The 16227-nt window shown below is 43.3% G+C and overlaps 1 protein-coding gene across 1 annotated transcript; it reads left to right on the forward strand.

Moving 5' to 3' along the window:
• Nucleotides 1-947: 947 nt before the first annotated feature.
• On the forward strand, nt 948-14138 carry LOC139369799 (fidgetin-like protein 2). The gene is made up of 3 exons (XM_071109069.1): nt 948-1063; nt 2164-2378; nt 11803-14138. The coding sequence occupies exons 2-3, from the start codon at nt 2354-2356 to the stop codon at nt 12963-12965; spliced, it is 1188 nt and encodes a 395-aa protein (XP_070965170.1). The 5' UTR covers nt 948-1063; nt 2164-2353; the 3' UTR covers nt 12966-14138.
• Nucleotides 14139-16227: the final 2089 nt, after the last annotated feature.

Raw genomic sequence — 16227 nt, forward strand, 5'->3', positions numbered from 1 at the left:
TGTACGAAGGGCTATATAAATACATTTGATTTGATCTGATCAGGCTCCAGGGTGGCGAAACTATTTGTTGTTTGTATCTGCTCCGGGCCTCTCGTTGGGAATGTAGACTGTTTTACCGGAAGCCGCTGTCTTCGGCTTCCACGGCTCATGACATGCGACCATTGTTGATTGTCATGCTCCTCTTGCTGTGCTCCTTCGACTTTGCTATCAGATGGGGGAGGAGAGGCAGGCGATTTCTTCCATGCCCCGACAAATTGAGGGTGTTCTGAGGGCAAAAGGGGTGGGAGGTACAACTCAATATTAGGAAGGTGTTCCTAATGTGTTGTACACTTACTGTATGTGCAGGGGGAGTGTTAGGTATTAGTCATTGACATGGTGAGTTGTTTCACCCCCACCATTCCATCAATGCTTAGATCAATGTTATAATCAATAAAAGTCATATTCTCAACTTCCTATGTGAGCGCTGAAGGAGAAAATTCAGCATCTTTCAGCCGCCTGTATGCATGTGCCTGTGTGCGTGCGTGCATCTACAGTATGTATGATGAATGTGTGTTCAACAGTGCACCAGTCACAATCAGAAAAACACCAATCCTCTCTTTTTTCACACACACACACACACACACACACACACACACACACACACACACACACACACACACACACACACACACACACACACACACACACACACACACACACACACATACACACACACACACACACACACACACACACACACACACACACACACACACACACACACACCTCTCTGACATGGCATGATTGGTCACTTTTTCCCCTCTCCCTTCCTGCTTAAATAGTTTTAACAAAAGAGAGGGAGGGAGAGGGGGAGGGAAGGAGTGGATGGGGGAGGGGATGCATGTGCTGCTCTGTTGTCACTAACGGAGGGAGAGAGGGGAGAGCAGAGAGAGAAGGGTAGGGTCCCAGAAGTGAAAAAGAGGGATGGCCATATACACCACTGCTCTACACTGTCTTACCGTGTGGGTTATTCTATTGGCTTCCACATAGGACGCATGATATCAAGGAAATAAAGCATGAGCAGGTAGGACTGGATTCTGTTTTAGAGTTTTATCTTCCTTTCTTTCTGTTTTCATTTTCCTGCTTTTTTCTATCTATCTTCTGTATTTCTTCTCTCACTCTGCTCTCCACATTCCTATTATTTTCTGCTTTTCTCTTCTCTTTTTCTCCCATATCTGGTTTTGTGATATCCCTTTATTTATTCCTCTCTAAACCTGCTGTTGAATTTAGATATTTTTGTCCTCTGTTAGAAATATATAAAAAATCTTCCTCCATTCCACACTCTCAATCCTTATTTACGTTTTTTCTTCTCTACCATGTGTCTATTATTTAAATGTTGATCCTCTCTGATACTCAAATTCCTCAGTTATCTTCATATTTTCATCCTGTTTCCTGCATTTTTGCTTTAGATGGTAATAACACGGCTGCATTCTTCAACACTTGACAAAGTGCAAAGATCTGATGGTTATTTTTGGTGTATAACTGTGTGAGTATGTGGACGCGTGGATGGGTCCAGAGGATTGGATACTCTTTAGTCATTTTTCTTCTGATGGTGATATTGTGGTTTTATGGTCAGAGGGCAGAAGCTGTTCCCTTTCTGTCAGAGCGATTAGCACCGCTGTTACACGAACACTCAGACTGTGAGCAACACTATATATTGTTTGGTTTTGATTGTGCACATGCCTTTCCTGAAGAGTTCTCCCATTCCCGTTAGCTGTATATTTTTCCAATAACAGACCTAATGTGTATGGAAATATTAAGGTTTTACACATTTTAGATGATCTTACTCTCAATTACATGCTTCCTTTCAGTCATGGTAATTATGTATTAGCATTAGTAATAAGTGCTTCTGACAATTGTTTTTCTGGTCTGTAAATACTTTTGCATGTGAGTGAACAAGTGGCTAACCAAGTGAGCTAGTGACCTAGGGGGCTAGAGTGAGCAAGTGCTAGTGAGTGAGCATGAACGTGCTTGAGGAGGAAAATAAGTCTTTGCATTTGGGTCACTTCAATGGGAACATACAACCAGAGAGTGAATACACCTTTTTGATGTTCGAGTTTTATGTGATTATGTACATATATTTTTTCCAGCGCTGTCTAACTCACTGCTCTCTCTCCATTCCAGTCGTTAGTGTGTAGTGGAGGGTACTGAGGCTAGCAATGGAGTGGTGTATGACAACAAACACTAACAGACCCACTCAGATGGCCAGCAGCGTGGGACCAGCCAGCAGCAGAAAGTGTAACGTGTGTCCCCGCTTCCACCAACACTGAGTGGACTCAGTCCTCTCCTCTTTACCAGGGAGCAGGGCGGCAGAATGCCCAGTCCTGTCACCCTCCACAGTAAGTGTGTGTATGGAGCGGATGGGGGTTACACTGTCTGTGCATGCGCATGTGCATGCGCTAATTTGGTTGTCTTTCTCAGTCTTGACACTCAGTCTTGGACATTTCTCCTGTGGCCAGTGGAAAAGGGGGAGGTGAAGGCGTGAGGGAGGGAACTGAGAAACGGGATATTGGAGAGGGGATAATAACTTTAACAGCTGAGTCTCTTTTCTCTGTGCTTCACATTGAGGAATTTTAAAGAAAGAGCTGAGTTGCTGTCTCTTTCTCTCTGGCTCTCTTGCTCTTTCTCTCTTTATTTCTGAATGGCGACCACCAGCGTGTTTAAGGCTAGTTTTAAACAAATCCAATAAATTAGTATTTTTCACATGCTTTGTAAACAACAGGTGTAGATTTACAGTGAAAGTCCCTTTCCAACAATGCACAGTTAAAAAGAATAATGGGAATAGTGGCATGAGGCATAAATACAGTGAATAACGAATAACAATAATGAGTAAAATTCACTTGGCTATGTACAAGGAGTACCAGTATAGAGTCAATGGGCAGGGGTGCGAGATAATTGAGGTAGCTTTGCCTTCGGAAAGTATTCAGACCCGTGACTTTTTCCACATTTTGTTACTTTACAACCTTATTCTAAAATGGATTTAAAGTGTTTCCCCACATCAATCTACACACAATACTCCATAATGACAAAGCAAAAACAAGTTTTTAGAAATGTTTGCTAATGTATGAAAAAAATAGATATACAGTATATATATATTACATTTACATAAGAATTCAGACTCAGTACTTTGTTGAAGCACCTTTGGCAGGGATTACAGCCTCAAGTATTTTTGGGTATGACGCTACAAGCTTTGCACACCTGTATTTGGGCAGTTTCTCCCAATCTTCTCTGCAGATCCTCTCACGCTCTGTCAGGTTGGATGGGGAGCGTTGCTGCACAACTATTTTCAGGTCTCTACAGAGATGTTCGATTGGGTTCAAGTCCAGGCTCTGGCTGGGCCACTCAAGGACATTCAGAGACTTGTCCCGAAGCCACTCCTGTGCTGTGTGTCATTGTCCTGTTGGAAGGTGAATCTTCACCCCAGTCTGGGAGTTCAATCTTGGTGTCATCAGACCAGAGATTGTTTATCATGGTCTGAGAGACTTTAGGTGCCTTTTGGCAAACTCCAAGTGGACTGCCATGTACCTTTTACTGAGGAGTGGCTTCCTTCTGGCCACTCTAGTACAACGGACTAATTGGTGGAGTGCTGCATAGATGGTTGTCCTTCTGGAAGGGTCTCCCATCTCTACAGAGGAACTCTAGAGCTCTGTCAGAGTGACCATCGGGTTCTTGGTCACCTCCCTCCCCGATTTCTCAATTTGGCTGGGTGGCCAGCTCTAGGAAGAGTCTTGGTGGTTCTAAACTTCTTACATTTAAGAATGATGGAAGCCACTGTGCTCTTGGGGACCTTCAATGCTGCAGAAATGTACCTCTAGCTCTGTACCTCGACACAATCCTGTCTCGGAGCTCTACAGAAAATTCATTCGACCTCATGGCTTGGTTTTTGCTCTGACATGCACTGTCAACTGTGGGGTCTTATATAGACAGGTGTGTGTCTTTACAAATCATGTCCAATCAATTGTGTTTACCACAGGTGGGCTCCAATAAAGTTGTAGAAACATCAATGGAAACAGGATGCACCTGATCTCAATTTCGAGTCTCATATCAAAGGGTCTGAATACTTAAGGTGTCTGTTTTTTGCAAACATTTCTAAAAACCTGTTTTCACTTTTTCATTAGTGGGTATTGTGTGTAGATTTCTGAATCAATTTCAGAATAAGGCTGTAACATAACATAATGTTAAAAAAAAAAAAAAAGTCAAGGAGTCTGAATACTTTCCCAAATGCACTGTATGTAGTGTGTGTGTTAGGATGTCAATGTAAGTTTGTGGGAGTATGTGGGTCCAGTGTGTGTGCGTATAGTCAGTGCAACAATGATCTTGCTGTCCAATCTATTGGGGTAGAGAATATTCTATCTATCCTCTATCCTCCATGTAATTGAAGTGTGCTGGTACAGTGGAGGACTGATTATGTCACAGTGAGCAGTCCCTCCTCGTTATGTAATGTAGCGCTTTATCCACACGGAGAGAGTAAAATTAGCAGCCTTGGACTCTGCCATCATATCCTTTCCTATTTCTTGGTGTTAAACTAAACCCAATAATCAATTGGCTCTGCGTACATTATTATGTTGTGTGTTTTGGATGTTAATTATTTTGTTGGGACACATTTCTAGCTTCTTATTGTTTTTAGTAATGCATTACCATAAATAGGTGTGTATTTGTGGTGATAGCTGGGTAGATAGATTGTTATGCTTCCACATGCATGTGTGCTTTGCATGAGGGGTCTCTAAGACAAGCTAATGAATATGCTTATATTGACTGATGTTATTGATTAGGAGAAGGTTTAACAGGATTACCACACTAACATGATTTGAATAATACATTAGGGACACACCTTACCTACCTCTGTGTGCTAGCAGGACCGCTACTATAAGCAGAGATATTGGAGCCTACAATTTGGTTTTGGGGGGTTTTGAAAAGAAGAAGTGAATTGTGGGTACACACATGCTTTGTGTCTTGACTGCGATAAGATTGTTTAGCGCACGTCTGTAACATACCTGCTTTTGGAAAGACTCACACTTCTGTGTTAGATTTTTCCCCATAGAGAAACTTCTCTCTCACACACACACACACACACACATACACACACACACACACACACACACACACACACACACACACACACACACACACACACACACACACACACACACACACGTCATAATTAGGAGTGTGTGATAAAAACGTGGTAGTGAATATATTTTGTGGATCGTATCTAAACAGTTGCTCAGGGTGAAGTAGTTCTGTGAGGAAGAGTCAGGTCGTTAGTGGCGGGGTGTAAATGAGCTCTAATTAGAGTGGTGTGGAGTGATTCACGTGCACACACAGACACTCTTTCTCTCTCTGTGTATCTCTCTCTCGGTCACACACACACACACACAAACGTGTGCATCAGGCCACCATAGTGTTCATGACAGCTCATTAAGCAAATTTTGAGTCCAGTTGATTTAAGGTCCTCATTAGGTGGTAAAGGCTTATAGAGCCCTGGCCTGCAATGATGTCGAGTTTGTTCAGTCTGTAGCCAACAGCAAGATCAGAGTGACCGTTTAGCCATTCCACACAGAGGAATGCATGGAGAAACAGCCGAGGGCAGGCAGAGAGTAACCCAAAGAAAGGAGGAAGGGAAAAAGAGAACTATGTTTATGGAGAAATGGTATAAGGATGGGGATTTAGAGACAGAGGTGGGAGAGAGAGAAGGGCAGATGGACTGGTCAGCTGCAGAGTGATATATGTGTGGACACAATGAGCAAAGAGGCAAGGCAGCTCCGGCCACATGAGTGTGTGAGCTGAAAGAGACAGAGTGTGGGGGAGGGGTGTCCTAAACCACGCAAGCATGGACACATGTTACTACAGGTCTGAGGGAGGGAAAGAGAGAGGGGGAACAGGAGGGGAGGAGAGGGGGAACAGGAGGGGAGGGAAGGGAATGGAATGGAAGAGTTTAATGTCCCATTGGTTATCTGACGCGTGCCGCACTGATCCAGATATGGCTTAAATTAATACTTACGAATACTGTGTGAGCAGCTGATAGAGAGCTCTCTCTCTCTCTCTTTCCGAATTCCATACATTCCAATAGCCTAAGTCATCTGCAGGATACTCTCTCTTGCCGCTTGGCAGGTCTGCACAGCATGCTCAAACATCCTGGTCTTCGCACAGACCTATCTGCGTATCTCAATCAAACACAACACATAAACACCATTAAACTTTCTCAGCAACATTATGTGTGTGCATTGAAGTCGTTGTGTATTGTTACTGAGTAATAGTGATTATTTTGGAGTGGTCAGGCTACCTACCCTTAGGGACAATTATCCAGTCCAATCTATCACACTGCCTCTGATGCCTTGCAAACACTCCAAATCCCATGCCCATGTCCCTCCCCGCCTCCCTGCCTGCCTCTCTCCGTTATTCATCTAATTAACCCTTAATTGCTCACATTGACCGTGCAGTGGACCGCTACCAAGAAGGAGATTTAATTCACACCAGCAGCTCTTCTGGTCACACAGATCAAATACATGCACAAACTCTGGCCCATATGTTGACTGATCACATGATTCATTGTTGAACAGAACTAAATAAGAGTGTGTATAAGAAATAAGAAAATGAGTAAGATCAGACATGCCAGTGGGTTTGGTCTCTCCAATGTTAATGGTACTACTGATTTGCGTTATTGTGAGATCTAGGGAACACAACACTTGAACAGCATATATGGTCTATGCTGGCTGTGGAATGGTAATTTGGACACTGGCCCTTGTTGGTGATTGACGATAGGTAAAGAGAGAGAGAGAGAGAGAGAGAGAGACAGAGAGACAGAGAGAGAGATCAGCGCAGAAGCTAAATCTTCTCTCCACCTGGCCATGTAATTAGGACCAGTCCAGCTAGACAAAGCTGCTTTCTCTCACAGAACTGGACAGAGTGGATGGTGTTGAAGGAGGAGGTGGGGGGGGGGGGGGGGGGGGGGGTCCACATACTGGCCATCCTCTGACTGGATTGATCAAGCTCTTGTTTACAAGCCCCCTTTTCCCTATCAGGCACACACACGAATGCAGGCGCGCACACACACAGGCACACAATCATTCTGTTTTACTGGCTTCCTGGTCCTACGAGGCATGTTGGATCCATGTGAGGGCCTTCATCCTGAAGACAGGAAAACAAAAGCTGGGGTGTAGAGTTAGGGTAGCACTTGACCCCTGGAGAGAAGAAGGAGGAGCGTGGTGCATGTGTGTGTGTGCGCATATATGTGTGTGGCATTTGTGTGGTGGATGGATAGGGGTGGTTACAACTCTAACTCACTTCTTCCAGGTCTCAGATTTCAGGAGCCACTATCCTGTTAGGAATACCCATTACACATGTGCAGTCATGCAACACACACACACACACACACACACACACACACACACACACACACACACACACCTTGTAAGCTGTCAGTACTGCTGGTGGATATATGGAGCTGGTGGTCTGAGTTAGTGAGATGTTTGGGCTCTTATAGGATCTGCTGTCAGACAATGGGGTCCCGTGGCTTTGTTAGGGGACGTGGGGAGACAATAGGAGCTGAGGGACAGGCTGGACACAGCGAAAGAAGGCCCCTCGGCTCAAAACAGCTGTCTCTTTTTGGGACCCACACGACAGTGTTGACACGTAATGCCACACGCATACATATGCACAAACATGCTCCCTCCAATCTCAGTCGCCCAACATGTTAGACTCATCCACACAGTCAAAACCTCTAGTTAGAGTTAGGTCCAAAGTCAGAACTCTTAGTACAGAACAAGGAGGTGATTATAGAACCAGAGTTTAGTAAACTGTTAGATGCATGCGATGCACGCGGGTTGCAGTATTTGGAACCAGTGGCTTGAAACAATTTTGAGCTATAAACAATTACAAACAATTGAGTTACGCATCATGTATCTGCCATGTTTTGCTTTTCTATTATTACCCATAGTGAAGTTTTCAACTCCCCTCACAATCAATTTTGAGGACTTACAACATCACAAACAGGAATATACCTCCAACAAGAGGACAACAACAGAGATGATAATACACAAAAACACACATACACGATGATTAAAAAGCCATTTTAAGATGCATGGCTGTAAGGCCGTCTTATACCTCATCATCCTCATCATCTCAGTCTCCTGGTAAGCTTGCAGATATGATTTAGCCATGAGAGGTGCCCCTCTAAACCCTGAGGAAGGGGACCAGATTAGCGTTAGGGGAGTGAACACACCCCTCTTTTCCATGCCCTACTACCCATACATCATCTGATACAGATGGCTGTGTTATATACTCACTGTTTTTCCCTAATCTTGCCTGAAATCTCCTCACCTTCCTTTATGTATCAATACTACTTTAAACATAGAGATGCACGTGCACACACATATAAATTCAACCAATTGTAACATTCTGTCATGAACACATGTTTAACTTAGTAAAAAACACATTTTCTAATTGTAAGAGGTACATTTTTTTTTAAACGACGATAGTAAGTGCCTATTAAGTTCCAACTAAAGGGACAGGGTTGACCGTACCCCACAGTTGACTGCAACAGGGTTGGCGATTCAATCTTAAATCAGCAACACATCCCCTTGTTAGAGTGGGAATGGAAGCTTGTGTACAACAGGGAGGGTCAATTGAATTCAAGCTTCACAAAAAAATTTAAATTGTTAAACATTTCTAGATTGTCTATCTATTGGTAACAGTGTTGACGCGTTGTGCTCGGCCAGCTCAGTTTTTCAACAGAAAAGACCAGAAAAAATGGCCGAAAAGTGTAGAAACAGCTCACATTCTTCGACACTATGATTTGACTATTAGATGTTCACTGTTTCTTTTGAAAATATTATTTAAAAGGACTAGTTTCCCCACATTAAAATGAGAGTTCAGTTCACCAACAGGGTGGGTGAGGGACATGCATTGCATCACTTATCACATCAAATAAATAATCTTACGAAATGACTTCGTCAAAGCAACAAAATATTTACAAATGATGGTGAAAAGCTGGAGAAATGTTGGGGTGAAGTTGGTTCAAATCTTAAATTCACAGAGGGACATGTCAAAATACAGAATTGTGGCACATTAGAAAGTCTTTATTCATAGAAAAAAATCTGATTATAACAACATTTTGGGGGGATTCTATATCAAAGGGCACTTCATTCAGTGGGGGGGAAATAACCTAATTGTCAAACTAGAGTATAGTATAGATACCTAGAGTAAGTATAGATACCTTAACCCCCTAGAATCAAATGACACACCGGTGAGTCGGACTAAGTTACATAACAAAGACAATCATTGAAATCTGTCAATAGAGATATCTGCATCTCAATCCACCAGAGTTATTTATATCTCCTAGATTTAGAATTATGATCATTTTTTTGACTGTCCTTTTTGTGCCATTTATGAATGTGTTATTCAACGCGTTTCTATGGGCTTTAGCAGTAAAGACCAAAATCAACATTTTGTCCCCCCCCCCCCCCCCCCCATTTAAAAAAATAATTTTTGCCGATACCTAAAGGAGTCCTAAAATTCTAAATCAAATAGCTAAATGATACATAGTGTAACCATCTTAAAACAATTCCATATGTCAGCCTCCCCAACATCTTAGACTCTAAATAATTGTTATAAAAAATTACTAATGTAAAAGTGAAAGTCACCCAGCAAAATAATACTTGAGGAAAAGTCTAAAAGTATTTGATGTTACTTAAGTCTCAAAAGTAAATGTAATTTGTCAAATATACTTAAAAAGTAAAATAATAAATAATTTCAGAATTCCTTTAAGTAAGCGTTTCCCATACACGATCCTCAGGACCCCAAGGGCTACATGTTTTACTTTTTGCCCTAACACAGCACAGCTGATTCAAATGATCAAAGCTTGATGATTAGTTGTTTATTTGAATCAACTGTGTAGTGCTAGGGCAAAAATCTCAACATGCACCCCTTTGGGCCCCGAGGACTGAATTTGGGAAACCCAGCTTTATGAAAACCAGACTGCACAATTTTCTTGTTTTGTAAATTTATGGATAGCCAGGGGCACAATCCAACACTCGAGCATCTTTACAAACGTTTTGTGAGTCCGCCAGATCAGAGGCAGTAGGGAGGACCAGGGATGTTCTCTTGATAAGTGTGTGAATTGGACTATTTTCCTGTGCTGCTAAGCATTCCAAATGTAACGAGTACTTCTGGGTGTCAGGGAAAATGTATGGAGTAAAACGTATATTATTGTCTTTAGGAATCGAGTGGAGTTAAAAAGTTGTCAAAATATAAATAGTAAAGTACAGATACCCCCCAAAACTACTTAAGTAAAGGTACTTTAAAGTACTATTTAAGTACTTTTTATAAAATTCAATATTGGTGCACAATATCTCCTTAAAATATCAAAGGGATGCAAAAGGAGCTCTTTTCATGGAACGACCCCTTCATGTGTGGGGCAGTGTGTGTCTCAGACTGTTTCTGCTAATGTTTATGTGTTTCTCTTATGTTTATGTGTTTCTCTTGAAGTCCCTTTTTGTAAGCTTTTGTATGTGCACTAGTATAGATGTGTCTGTGTAGATTGTGTTTATTATTTCCCTTAGGTTTGCAATATTTTACCAAGGGTTTATCAACTCTGTGCCAGAAGTGGTGTGTTTGTTTTTGAGCTGGGGACAGGGACAGTCCCATGACTGGCTGGAATTCCCTGGAGCATCAGGGGGATTTCACAGAGACATTTCCAGGGGGGATTGGGACTTGGCTGGGAGACTCAGCCAGGGCGACCTGGGATCTCTAGATTGGATGAGTGAGATTATGGGACTGAGTGATCATTTCATTTAGGGATCAACATGTGGATTGTTAAGCGGCCCATCTGGTGGTCCTGGTCAATGTGTGACTAAACCACACACACACACACACAGAGGGAGTGTGTTAGTGTGTGTGTGCGTATGCGCTTGCGTGCATATGTGCATGTGTGTATGGAGAGATCAGACAGTCTGATGTAGGCACCAGGCACTCTAGAGTTGTATTGTAAACAAACGCAACACTGAGACAATGAACCCACACCACCATGCTACTGACTAGGATTGGGGAAAGCATGTGAACAACCCCAGGTTTCTCTTTCCTTTCGCTCTCTCCCCCTCACTCTGTCTCCACCTTTCTCTCCCTCTCTTTCCCCTATTTCTCTCTCCCTCTCCCCCTTTCTCTCAGTTCTGTCGTAGCCTCTCAGTTCTAGGCTCAAAGGGTCGGGACAGTTTAATAATACTCTACAATGCCTGGAATGTCAGCCTAATGCCTGCTCAAAGACAGAGCCTGTAAAGTCAATCAAAAAGAATGGTCGACCACTACCCCAGTGAAACACACTGCACCAGTGTGTGTGTGTGTGTGTGTGTGTGTGTGTGTGTGTGTGTGTGTGTGTGTGTGTGTGTGTGTGTGTGTGTGTGTGTGTGTGTGTGTGTGTGTGTGTGTGTTAGAGTGAGTGGAGTGGGGGTCTCACACACACAGAGCCCCGTACAGGGGGACAACAATGGTCCCAGTGAGAGCGAGGCAGAAGGGAGCGGGTGGCTTATCGCTGTGGGGACAAGGCCAGGGGCTGTGTTGTTCGTAACAACACGGCATGGAGGAGCTCAGAGCACTATGTTGTATTTTATAAACTAAATCTATTTGAATGTAGTTAGTGTATTACCAATGTGCTATGGTTCTTTGAACAACCTGAAAATCTGCAGTTATGTCTGCTCTGGACTGAAAGGTTAAAAAGTAATACGTGGTGAATAACCATGATCTCTCTTGGTCCTCTCTCTGTGTCTGTAGGTCTGTTGAAAATGCATTGGTCTCCGGAGCACGTGGCCCCCCTGTCCCAGTGGCCTGAGCAGCACCTAGATGTGTCCTCCACCACCTCCCCTCCCTCCGTCCACAAACACGATCCCTACGCCACCACAGGTCGCTGCGGTTACACCCCTGCAGCCGGCTACCCCTGGGCCAGTGATGACATCTCGGCCCTCACTGCCTCCTCCTTGTTAAAACACTATGCCGAGAAGTACTCAGGTCTGGAGTTGCCCTATGAGAGATCTGCCCCAGGGGCATATTCAGAGCCTGGGTCTTTCCTGAAGAGTGAGGCTGAGCCGTGGTCCCTGGGGCAGGGAATGGAGTGTTACTCTGGGCTGGAGGCCCTGGCTGCAGGGGCCAAAGTGGGCTCAGTGTCAGTGGGCCTCACTGGCACGGGCAGTGTGACGGTAGTGAGCAGTAACTTGACCTCTGATCCCGGATATAGCAGCAGTGGCTCCTGTAATGGGCCTCCCTCTCAGGACTACCCACCCTCCTACAACAGCAGCTACCTCTCCTCTGGATACTACCCACAGACTGGCTCAGCACTTCCCCCAGCCTCTCTACACTCTCTGCATACCACCCCCACCTTGGTGCCCAGCTACAACCTTAACAATCCAGTCTACAACTACCTGCCAGGCTGCTACCCCCACCCCCAGACCAGCCTGGCATCTGGCTACAGCCACCCCAGTGCCTCCTACCTCCCCTCAGGGCTGAGCACCTCTACCTCCCTGACCCCCCGGCCCACCGTGGTGGGGAGCAGCTATGGATACCCCAGCCACAGCCTAGGGGCCAGCTCTGAAACAGGAGGGCCACTGAAACGCAAGGCCGTTGAGATGGTGGAAGAGGGGGAGGAGGGAGGAGGAGAGGGGGAGGTCTCCCAGTACAGGAAGTATGGCAATGTCCATGGAAATGGCCACAGCAAGAGCCACTGCAACAGCTACGCCATGGCGGGCTCAGAAGGCCAGGCTTACAAGCCTGGCAAGCCATTGGTGTTGCCTCCTTATGGTGGGCAGAGGGAGTACAGCCCCTCCTCAGGCCTAGGTGGGGAGAGCAGGGGAGGAAGGGAACACGGCTTCCCCCATCAGAGGCTGGCCATGAAGATGCCTGCGTCACGTGCGCGATCTGATGACCCCACTGGAGGACACTAGGTCAGGCACTTGAGAAGACAGCTTTCTGGGGGTCCCTCCTTTGTATTGGCATTTGAAAACCAAGTAGAGTACTTACTCAGCCAATAACTGGGGGGAAACAATCGTTGGATTTTGCAAAGAAAGGTCATGTGATCTAACCAGTCAGGAGAGAAAATGGCAAATGACTTGTATCCTCCTCTTACATCTTTATCATTTTAATTATTTGATTTTCTCCAAAGAGTCAATGGGCACTTTGTCCTGTAGGGGTGTGGATTGGATGTGGGTGTGGGTGGGGGTGGGGTGGTATGGGGAGGGGAGGGGAGGGGAGGGGAGGGGAGGGTTCTAGATTGCCTGATTTAGCACTGTCAGTCTGAATGGATTACCTACTGCTTCTCTCAGGATCCTATTTATTTTTCAATCTGCTACTATGGCAGAAAGTGTTGTTTTGATGAGTTGCTCTCTTAATTAGAGTGGCCGCTTGATAAGAAAAGGGCCTTTGACTGCAATACCTCCTCAAGCACCATAAGAATCATATCCTCTCAAACCAAAACGTAGAGAAGAACATCCTTTTGGTGTATTTTAATAACTTGACACCTCCAGCACAATCACGTCGCTTCTGAGGCTTGTTGCCTCCGTAAACCTTGCTTGGAAACAAATGTCCCCCCTCTCACCCATTCCATTTTCCCGGTTTTTCAGTTCTCTTTTTTTCTACCCATCCTCTACCTTTCATCACTACCTTAGCTCACTCGTTTTCCCTCCCATGCTTTTTTTGGTTTTGTTTCAGTCACTCTTTCTCTTTTTGTTAATTTCACATACAATCGCTCTCATATATCTAATTTCATTACGGAGTGCTACATTCAGTTCTATCAATACATTCAGATACGTAAACCTGCTGAAAGAGATAACTGGTTAAGTAGAAACATACTTGAGAGAGTGAGCTGGAGAGTGAATGCACATTTTAACACAGCATCTCATAAACAGTGCACTATCAAACTAATGCATTTCCTAAATGTGCCATTTTCATACAGATGCTGTACTACTCTTATAATCCTAAATCTGACAGTATTCTTTTTTATGTAAGCATTTTATTTCTTCACCTTTTTAAAAGAAATATATGTAGTCTTGTTATTGAATACTCAGGAATGTTATTGTTGCCTCAGAATTAAAACATAAGAATGTATGTATTACCTTAAGGTGTTTGTAGGGAGCTTTATGGACGCTATAATGTAGTCATGGCTTTGTAGTAATACACATATACTGTAAACTTCAGCGGACTCAGAGCTTTTAGGGCCACCAATGTTAACATTTGTGCGCCCACACCCACATCCTTACACACACACACACACACACACACACACACACACACACACACACACACACACACACACAGCTGTGTACATTCAAAAGTTAACACCCAAAGTGCACTGCCACAGTCTTTGAACTTGATGAATTGAAACTTGAGGTTGCTATCAAGGCCTGAAATGTTGAATGTAATTCAGATATTTTTTTCTAAGGACAATAGATACCATAACGTACATCAATAATGTTTAGATTTATTTCCCATGTAGATTTTGGTGGAGTGATTATCTTCATGAAGTAGTATGTATTTAGCAAAGCAGGAAAAACACTTTTGGTGGACAAACTTTGACAACCTATGACAAAATGGAAATGACAACTTTTAGCCGGTAGTGCTCAAACCAAAAAGTTTTAGAGATATAAGAAGTGAATGTCTACATCCATCAAACACCTTTCTATCAATGTAATCTATAACTTACATTATGTATGTTTTTGAAATGTCTTAAATTCTGCGTGACTATACAGCCCAGTAACAGTTCCTACCTCCCATCCCCCTTCTTTACTTTGTGTTTTCTATAGTAGCCATTTTATCAATGTCCAGTAACCCTCACATTGAGTATTATACAGACCATCATATAGTATACAGCTGCTGGGCCTCCATAGACACAGAGAATCCATCCTTGTTACCTTTGACCTCACTGTGCCTATTTTTTAAATAATTTTTTTCACCTTTATTTAACCAGGTAGGCTAGTTGAGTTCTCATTTACAACTGCGACTTGGCCAAGCTAAAGCAAAGCAGTGCGTCACAAACAACAACACAGAGTTGCACATGGAATTAACAAACATACAGTCAATAATACAATAGAAAAGTCTATATACAGTATGTGCAAATTATTAACTTCATCATTAAAGTTAGTGAGGGAGATATGAATCTCCAGCTTCAGTGATTTTTGCAGTTCGTTCCAGTCATTGGCAGCAGAGAACTGTAAGGAAAGGTGGCCAAATGAGGAATTGGCTTTGGGGGTGACCAGTGAGGGAGAGCGTGCTACGGGTGGGTGCTGCTATGGTGACCAGTGAGCTGAGCTGAGATAAGGCGGGGCTTTACCTAGCAAAGACTTATAGATGACCTGTAGCCAGTGGGTATTGATCTATTTTCTCAGAACAGAATGGTGAACACATCAGAGCCTCAAGAACCACCAAAAATAGCACAGCTGTAGAAATAATCAATGCTTCCTCAACCCCCTCTATTCCAAATATGCAATTTTCATTATAGAAAACAAAACAAAAATGGTAATATCTTTGCTTTGATACCTCTCTTTCAAATGATTTATGTTGTAGCTATAGGGTAACTAGGGCATTGGATAATGAAACATAAATACTGAATATATTAGCAAAATATGTTTATTTAGTAGCTAACGACCATTACTGTACCTGCTTTGTTCCAACCAGACAGATATACTGTACTTGTCCAAGGCCACCATATCATCCTAAGTGTGCCATATATGATATTCCTCCTTAAACATTTGCAAGCTGTTGGGGCTCAGGAATCTCTCTAACCTGCCTTCAATATTAATTGGGCTGAGATGCCGCTAACGGGATCGATATGACAACAGCCAGTCAAAGTTAATCCCACAAGTTAATCCCACCACAGTGTCTGATTTCAAAAAGGCTTTACAGCGAAAGCAAACCAAACGATTGTGTTAGGTCAGAGCCAAGTCATAGAAAAACAGCAATTTTTCCAGCCAAAGAGAGGAGTCACAAAAAGCACAAATATAGATAAAATTAATCACTAACCTTTGATGATCTTCATCAGATGACAGTCATATGACTTCATGTTACACAATACATGTATGTTTTGTTCGATAAAGTTCATATTTATATTTAAAAAATCTCAGTTTACATTGACACGTTACATTCAGTAGTTCCAAAGCATCCAGTGATTTTGCAGAGAGCCACATCAAATCAATTTACAGAAATACTCATAAT

The sequence above is a fragment of the Oncorhynchus clarkii genome, chromosome 17 (genome assembly GCF_045791955.1).
Source record: "Oncorhynchus clarkii lewisi isolate Uvic-CL-2024 chromosome 17, UVic_Ocla_1.0, whole genome shotgun sequence".
NCBI classification, from domain to species: domain Eukaryota; kingdom Metazoa; phylum Chordata; class Actinopteri; order Salmoniformes; family Salmonidae; genus Oncorhynchus; species Oncorhynchus clarkii.